General features: G+C 40.0%; 1 protein-coding gene across 1 annotated transcript; it reads left to right on the forward strand.

The window, feature by feature from the left end:
* Positions 1-568: 568 nt before the first annotated feature.
* On the forward strand, positions 569-7608 carry UPK3A (uroplakin 3A). Its single transcript, XM_004938042.5, has 6 exons — positions 569-649; positions 890-1045; positions 3607-3886; positions 5088-5170; positions 5607-5739; positions 6616-7608. The coding sequence occupies exons 1-6, from the start codon at positions 595-597 to the stop codon at positions 6701-6703; spliced, it is 795 nt and encodes a 264-aa protein (XP_004938099.2). The 5' UTR covers positions 569-594; the 3' UTR covers positions 6704-7608.
* The last annotated feature ends 1369 nt before the right edge of the window (positions 7609-8977 follow it).

An 8977-nucleotide genomic window follows, 5' to 3' on the forward strand; every position in this document is an offset into this window, starting at 1 on the left:
GAGAATCAGAAGATACATGTTTTTCAAGACATAACCCAGGAAACACAATTCAAAAGGCAACTGCAACCTAGTGGCTGGCAACCCTGCCCATGACAGGGGGGATTGGAACTAGATGATCTTTAAGGTCCCTTCCAATCCATGCTATTCTATGACTATGACCTCTTAGTTAAGGTTACCCATATGTAGAATTCTGAATCGGAATCATCTATGATGTATGTTGAAAGGAAGGTTTTGATGTTCAATCCCAGAATTTCCCTATGCAAGAGATTTCAAAAGCTTTTTTACAGAGTAAGGTAAAGAAAGAAAAACACCTAACAGTTACGCACATGGAAAAAAACCCTCTCCATCCATGGCCCTGCTGAGAGCTAAGCTGCTGCCCACCACCAGGTAAAAATCATACAGCACCCTCCCTCAGCTGGAAGCTTGTAAGAGCTGGGGTGTTTGGCACTACCTGAAAAGGAGGGTGATAAGCATAGAGGGAGGTGCAAAGGATGGAGAAGCTTGTGGAGGGGAGTGGATATAGAAGATCATTAGTAGGGGCTACTTACCAGTGTTATTTTTCTTTTTGTGGCAGGTGTTCAGGAAAGCTCAGGCATGCTCAGCCATTGGGTTGTGTTAGTCCTTTGCTGCTTGGGACAGCTTTGTGCAGGTAAGTGGTACTTATCTCCAGTCTTTTCTCTTGCTCCTCTCTTTGTATCTCTTCATTTTCTGTTTGGGTGGGGTTATTTTGTTGTTTTTTTTTTCTGTGTGTGTGATTTATTTTTCTGGTTTTTTTTTTTTCTTCTTCTTCCTTTTCTTTTTTTTTTTTTTTTCTTTTTCTCAAAGCTCTTTCCTAGGACCTGTGTTGAAAAAGATTTTCCAATATTATTTTGTCAACTTTCTCTTCCAGATCAGAGCATGAAACCTCAGCTTGCAGCCCCCGAGCTTGCAACAAACAATCCCACTCTCACTACAGTTGCCCTAGAGAAACCTTTCTGTATGTTTGATAGCTCACTACATCCAAACAAATCTTATGCCATCTACTTGTATGTGATGAAAAGTTCAGGTAAGTATCAAGCATTATTTCATCTCTAGAAAATAACTACATTATATGGTCACTGCATGCTATTCTTCAGAATTTGGTGGGAGCAAGAATCAATGGAGAAAAAGAGAAAAATGGGTAGCTGTAAGTAACATGTAAGCTGAGCCTCTGGTCTCAGTTTTTTTCTAAGATCTTTCTATAAAATAGCTATAGGAATTCCATGGGACTGATTAAAAGTGTGCACTGTGTAAGCTGACTCTCTGTAGGTGTGGAACAGTGCTACCAGTTATAAACAGTTTGCCCTGATCTTGCTAATGAATCCAAGTGGACCAAAATCTTTTACCTTCTCTGAACATGAATACCTTGAATAAAAGCCCAAATCCCCTAAGTAAATCGGCTGAGAGAAGACGAGTAACCTCTGCTGTTTGTTTCATAGTTAAGGTCGCATAGACCCAATTCACTTGTAAGTAAGACAAGTTATGCTAGACTTGTGAGCAAAGATACCTGGCGCACAGGTTCATTCATAAAATTAATTTCATAATGTCTTGCCAATGAATCATTGCTGGCCATGACCAAAAGCTGCCTTCACTGCTTCCTGCTGTTCTGGCAGACTGTGCAGAATGCCACGTAGAGCTGCTCCTTAAGCTGACAGGAATGAATGACTTGGTATCACACTGTTGCCTCCAAAGGCTGCCTGCGGCCTCCTTTTCTGAGGAGAGTTCTTGTGGGGTGGGAGGGAGAAACAGGTCAACAGCACAAAGATGCTAAAACTTGCACTGCTGAGTGATGCTATTTTGGAAAAACTGGAAAGAGTTTTCTTCATTGCCTTGGACTGGTTGAAACCTTAACCAAACACACTGTCTGATGCAGCTACCTGAGCAGTTATGAGTGCGCTGCCTTTTGAGATGATTCCCAGTAATGAAGTACATCTCTTTGCATGCCTAAAACAGATTGCAAGTGCATTATGTGTATATAAAAGGCTACAATGATCTGAAAGCAGTTATAACTGCACATATGCACCCAGATCTGACATTTTGTGTTAGAAAAGACATCAGCCACCCTGTCTCCTACGGATTCTGTGGGAAAAGCTTTCTACAATGGATGAATCTCTACAACAGAGGTTTCATTGAGAAAAACCTCTTCTGCTTCTTTTAAAACAGGCAGATGCAAACTTGTTTCTTGGCAGAAGTGGGAGGAATTCTGTTTGGATTTTTTTATGGCCTGCAGAAAAGCGCACTATCTCACTCTTGGTTGCATTTTCAAGCAGGGAAAGGGGAAATTTATGATAATTTAATTTTGTAAGCACCTTATGTTCAGCTCTGCTGGCAAGAAAATGCATTGGTACACAACAAAACTAAGAGCCTAGCAAATTTCTGAAGAACGAATGCAACCTTTAGGTCTACTCTTGTTAATGACACTATCAGACTTGATCTACCTAATAAATTTAAAAAGCAGACAAAAAAAAAAGAGTGTTTAGAGAATAGCTCACCACAGCCATGCTGAGAGTTACTGAAAGATGACTTTGAGAGAGCAGGGAGGCCTAGGTGTAGTTATTCAAATTTAGGGAAGACAGCACCAATAGCTCATGTCATGGCTAGTCTTCACTTTCATGTTCTTGACTCTGTTCAAAGAACTTGAACACTGTCTTTGAAGTCAGATTTTGAACACTTACCTTTCGAAACAGACTTAATTTTGCATTGTATCATACCTAAAAACTTCTCATGGCCAAACAGTTGCAAGAACTCTGTTCCAGGAGCACAGCAGAATGCTTACAAACTTAAGTAGTCACCAGTATACTGCAGCTGCGGTAAAACTGGCAGTCCTTCGGTGCTGACAGCACGGAACAGCTGGAAGGAACTCTCAGAATAAATTAACTCTCAGTTGCAGAGCTTGGGAGCATCTCTTGACACTTGTACCTTGGCTTTGCAATAGGAAAAATGTGGGAGTTGGAACTGAACTTTCTAAACGATGCTGTAGAGTTGGGTGCAGATGTATACTTGGCTTGAAGCCATGAAGACTTTCAGACTTTCTGTCATGTCATCTGGAAGCATTAGCATGCCTGGCTGGTCAGGAATGCAGATACTGCATCTGCTCATGCAGATCCTACATGCTGGTCTGCATACTGTGATGTGCTGGGAGGTGCAGCTGTTGTACAACTGAGGTCTCGGGGTTTCTGCTCCTCGAGACAGAATTGTGGCTCTATAGAAGCTGCCTTGGCGATAGTATCAAATCAGAAATGGCAGAACTTCTGGATGCTTTTTAGGGCCACGTGGGGTTGGGGTGAAGAACAGCCTTTGCCACCACAGTCTGTCAGATCCTTGTTGGAAAAGAGGAAATTTGGGAGGGTTCTAATGAAAAATATTGCCTGAGATACACTGTTATATGCTTCCTGGTTTCTAAGGAACAAACGTAAAAAGCTTTGACAACAGATGAGGAGGCAGCAGTAGGATCATCACACAGGCTGTTAGCAGATATTTGGTTTCAGGTGTTTTGGGGTAGAAGAGCAAGTTGTCAACTAAACACAAGATAAAGAGAAAAGGCTGCACTAATTCTAACAGCCTTATTAAAAATCACCTCTCCTGCAGCCAGCACAATAAGCTCCGTGGTGACTGACAGCAGCAGCAAGCCACTGGACAGCACGTTCCAGCAAACACATGGGGGACATCTTGGACCTTACAAGGCTGCCTCATTCGATGTACCCAACTGTGTGTCACCCCCCAGGCTTGCTGATGCAGGAGACATCAACAAAGTTTCCGATGTCCTGAAACAATACCTCTTCAGAGTTGGGGATGATGGGACTTGTTTGTATGACCCAAACTTCCTAGATGTCTGCAACCCACCTCTTGCACCAGACACAACATACAGGTATAACTCTTATTTCTTACAAGGTGATCGCTGCTTTCAAAACTCAGTTAAGAAGGAAAATCTGATCTCTAGAGTTCTCTCATGATAGCATGATGTGAATTACCAGTACCTAACTGGAGGCTGAAATGCACTATTGCAATGGCAGTTATGAAGAAGGCTTCACTTTGGTCTAGCACCCTGCAGATTGTGCCCTATGGTGTTCTTGCAAAGGTGAGCTCTACCGGGTTAAATTCATGGGTCAGCAGGAAAACTCACGTGTGAACTTCTGGATTTATACCTATATTGGAGCAGATGATGTAGGGACAGTGATCAGAAACTGATGGAAGAAAAGGAGTTTGAAGAATGAAGTTGAGATTATTCACCATGTATTTTGTGTTAGATGGGTCTGCCAAATAGCAGACATGAGTTTGGCCCTGCTTGATTTGTTTTGATGGGATTCTGGGGAACCAAAGTTTTCTGCAGCCTCCTGCTCCAATATGGTCTCAATGTAATTGGAGACGTCGCAGTAAGGGTCAGCCAGCTTGCAGGCTTGTCCAGACCCTTCTGTCTGTTGAAGCAAACCATCTGGGGAGTGTGAGCATGCTTACTGCTGTTAACACAAGATACTGTGTTTTGCTGTTATCCACTATTTAAAAGCTGTAGTAAAGATGGCAGCCATATGAAGCTGTATCTTCTGTAGAAACTTTTGCTTCTGAAACAAAATGCTATGGGATCTTTTGAGAAAACTTCCTACTCTCTTCTGTCTCCAGACATTTATAAAAACTCAGACTATTGTGAAATGGAAACTGAATTCCTTTGCCAAATCTGTTGTTGGCCTGCTTTTTCAGTGCTTTCCCTATCAAAGAAAGTGCCAAAGGTTTCTATTGTTGGACAAAATCTTTGACTTCCATATGGAAATCGAAACCACTTGCTTCTCTAAATAGTGAGGCTCTTCATAAGGGAATAGCAAACTGGGAAAAACTAGTTTTGGAAAGCTAATACCTGCCAAGGCTCGTAAGAATGGAGTGCAAACTCTACACGTCATAGCACAGAATGCTTCTTCTTTTAATACCATTTCTTCCTTATAAGGTCTCTGAAAATAGTCAGTTATCTTTCACTGTTTCTGCCTAATGCTTCAACGAAAAACTGGAGTCTGACTAGCTAATCTACAAAAGGAAGGTCAAATTTTGAAATATTTAATTTAATGCTCTCTTCCCCACAGGTTTAAATACGTGTTGGTCGATAACACTGAAGGTATTGTGAAAGATCAAACTCTTTGGTCTGATCCAATCAAAACCAGAAAAGGTAAGTCTGTAGCTTTGTTCAGGTCTTCTGAAGTAGCCTTGCTTGCCTTAGGATGTTACTGAATTTCTAATGAACAATGTCTAGTACTTTTCTACAGCTTTAACAATTTTGACAGACTTTCAGTACTGGAGTAGCAAACTTAAATATGGGATAATGGTCTGCTTCTTTTGTGTACTTTAAAGCTTTCGTAAAGTTTGTGCACGTGGTTGTAGAGTAGATGCCTGTTCATGTAGTTGGGCGTTGCCAAAATTTATAGGTAACACAGATATTTGGGAAGTTTATAACTTCAAAATGCTGACACTGAGTCTAAAGCTTGTTCGCCATAAATCACCTAGACATCAGTTTTCCTCTCCTAAATTACCTGCTTTCCCCCATTTAGTAAGGTTGTATGTAGTGGAAAACTGAATCATAGGAACATTCTTTTCTGGTTTTCTAGCTAAACTTCCCATGAAAATTGATATCTGGCCTGGTCGAAGGAGTGGAAGCATGATTGTCATTACGTCAATTCTAAGTGTGTCAGTGTTCCTTCTGCTTGCTGGCTTGCTTGCTTCTGTGTTTTCTGCTCTCGTGTAAGTACTGCTACACCCTGCAACTTCTAGTAATAGTATCTAATTCCCTGACAATCAGCATACTTTCCTATGGTTCCAAGCCACTGTTGCTAGTGGTGTTCCATATGACAGACCAGATGATATCCTTTCAATTTTAAACCTGTTATCAGGGGAAAAGGAAACTAATCTTCCCTACCAAGGCTAACTAAGGTCAACACCTCTGGTAATTATTATGCATGCTAAAACTTACTGGCAGTCAGACTTCAGTATGGGCTGATGAAAAAAAAAATGTAGAGTTCCACATACTTAAAGGCTATGCATTGATTTGCTTATTACAGCTTTCCATCTACATAGAATTTGGAAACTGTCTTAGGGGGTTTAGGCCTTCACGGCGATCATATAGTGTTCCAATTAATGCTTGCTTGATTTTAATTCATTCACCTCTTCCATAGGGGAAATATATTACCAATTTGAATTAATAACTGAGGTTTTACTGGTGCTGTATTACTGAAAAAGTCCATGCATGTTCTCAGCTCTTCCATACCTCCAGTCCCAGGAAATCAGTGAGGCCAGATTGATTCCCAAATTGGGGAATGAACTAAATTTCAGAAACAATGGGTTTCAGGGATGCTGAAACCTCATTCTTTCACTTGAAAATGATGGAAGCACTGTGTATTCAGTCAGTTCTGTCAAGCTCCTGGATTAAAAATGTGGAAAGCAAAAACTGCACTGGCATGTCATAAACAAATAATCATAAACAATGATTATTTAAAAAATAAATAAATCTGTAGGCTTCTCTGATGTTGTAAGTAGCAATTGGCCTTTGCAAAATATTCTGACGATAGGTTCCACTCAGCCTCTACTGGAACTTACTGAAGTCTTTCCCATAACCACTAGGGAATCAGAAGATCCTTCTGCAGAGACAAAGGGCATGTCTGAGACTACTCAACAGAGTGAACTGAGACCACAGCTGAGCTCTGAGTGAACAGCCAGGTTCAAGTGAAGTCTGGAAATATAGCTGAACGTGTGCGATGCCCTGCAGGACTGACTCTTCTGCCCAGCGCTGGCCCCCTGCTACAATATGCAACCAACTGGGCCTGTACAACACAAACAAAAAAAAAGGACTGTTTTTTAAGTCTTGCAGTATATGATATCCTGTCTTGTCCTAATAAGATTTCACTTAGGTGATTGCCTTTTATAGCACACATCAGGTTCCTGGTCTGAAGATGAAGGTTCGTGAGATCCTTCAGCTTCAACATTCTAATGTTCCCATGTGGACACACATTCCCATGTGGAGTAAACATTACAGCAGACCTGATCTGCTTCTCACATTCAGATGAATATGACATAGCCATTGGAGTCTCAACCTTTCTCTATATAGTAACTGGTGAGTAATTAAAGAAAAAATGACTGCTTTAGAAAAAGATGTTCTAAGACAAAAGTAGGGATTGAAAGGTGGACAATAAACATGGTGCTACTCCTTCCTCAACATTTTAGTAACCATTTGTCATGCCTTCAATTTTTTCTCTTCTTCCCTGAAAGGAAGAAACCAAGTTCCAATTGCCCTGTACGTAGCAGAATAATCCTGACCTCATATACTTAAATATCCTCAAATAGTTTTGTAGGAATGGTAGCTAATAAAATCACTTCAAATTTCTTCAGAGCTCAGTATAATTGTTGATGGGCTAGTAAGGGGGTGATACTGCTTTGATGGAAAAGTGTGAGTATATTCACAGCTATCAGGCTTAGCCTCATTTCTGCCTTTTCTCTACCTTAGGCAGCAGCATCTTCACATTTTACTATCTGGGCTGGTGGGGAGGTTTAAAGATGATTCTTCATTTTATGATTTACTGGAGATTAGAAATAAATCTTTGCACCAGGTTTAAGTTATGTACTGCTTGTTTTGTTGTTGTTGTTGTTTTTTCCCATTAATACCAACTTGCAACAGGTTTGTCTCCATAAATGACTAATAAGGATTCATCTTCAAAGCCTTTCAGTACATATAAGCAACTGTTCTACTGTACTTACTGGTGATGAGCAAAAAGCTCTCACTAGTTATTATTGATATTCTCCTAGTTTGTCATTACATTAGATCAAACTGTCTTGGTAACTGCTCTTTTTTGACACAAGCCTTCTGGCTAGAAATGGATGCTCAAGTACCAAGAATGGTTTGGGTTTTTTTGTTTGTTTCTTTCTTTAAATTGGTGCCTTGCTGCTCTAAACACCATTCTGAGGTACTTTCCCATTCATGTATTGAATCAAGGGATATCTGGAGAAAATGGCAGTATGAGTTGTAGATGCTCAATGTTGAAAATTAGAGTGTATGAAAGATCCTTGTACTATTTGCCTCCATTACAAGCCCAAACAAGTACTTCATTTTCAGAAGGCTGTAACTCCTTGCTCTCGACCCATTGGAAGAATAGGCTAACAGTAGGATCATTAAAAAGAATGAAGCCAAGTAAGTTTCCTTTCAACTACAAACAGTAAATGTATTATATTGGAAGCCATATCAGTTAGTTTTATTACTGAAATAACTTCTTAGTTTTTTAAGAAGAGTTGCATGAGACTGTCAGCACCTACAGCTATCATTTAAAGCAACACTAGAATAATCCAGTTTTGTGTTCTGTCAGTATCTATTCAGACATTCACATCAAGCAGTTTATGTCACCCAACAGAGAACAGATTTTAGTCAATTTAATGCCTTTAATAGGTCTAGGGGAATAGCTTGCTTTCATTCTTATGCTTCCCTTGCATCTTTCCTTCAAAAGATTTTCACTTTGCCTCATTTCTTTATAAAAAATTTCAGAATGGATGGTAGGTTTTTCCCCCTTCACTATTTAACTGGAATTAATTCTGTCTCAGACACTCCTATATTAGCATTCATACATGCTCTTGGTTATTTTTACTTTAGATTTTCAAAACTTTTCCAGTCTTCAGAAAGTGTGTGGCAAAAGAATTCCACCTTTTTAAAGCTTCAGATCTTATGATATTTCTTCCTCCTAAAAGAAAATGAGAAGGAAGAGAATCTCTAACATGGTTCATTTTTTATCAGAATTTCCTCTTGAGAACCTGAGAATAACATGGCTAAGAGTACTTTTTATGAAACTCCAGTTTTAGGCAGCGAGAACTGTGCTTGGAACAGCTTCGGATTTTCGCAAGTTTGTGTATGTCAGTGCCCATTTGCTGTACTGTGAACCATACTTCAGGACTGTGCAAAGATAAAACAGCAGACATGATAAATTCCAGAACAGAATTCCAA

Source organism: Gallus gallus, chromosome 1, assembly GCF_016699485.2.
Source record: "Gallus gallus isolate bGalGal1 chromosome 1, bGalGal1.mat.broiler.GRCg7b, whole genome shotgun sequence".
In the NCBI taxonomy this organism is placed as follows: domain Eukaryota; kingdom Metazoa; phylum Chordata; class Aves; order Galliformes; family Phasianidae; genus Gallus; species Gallus gallus.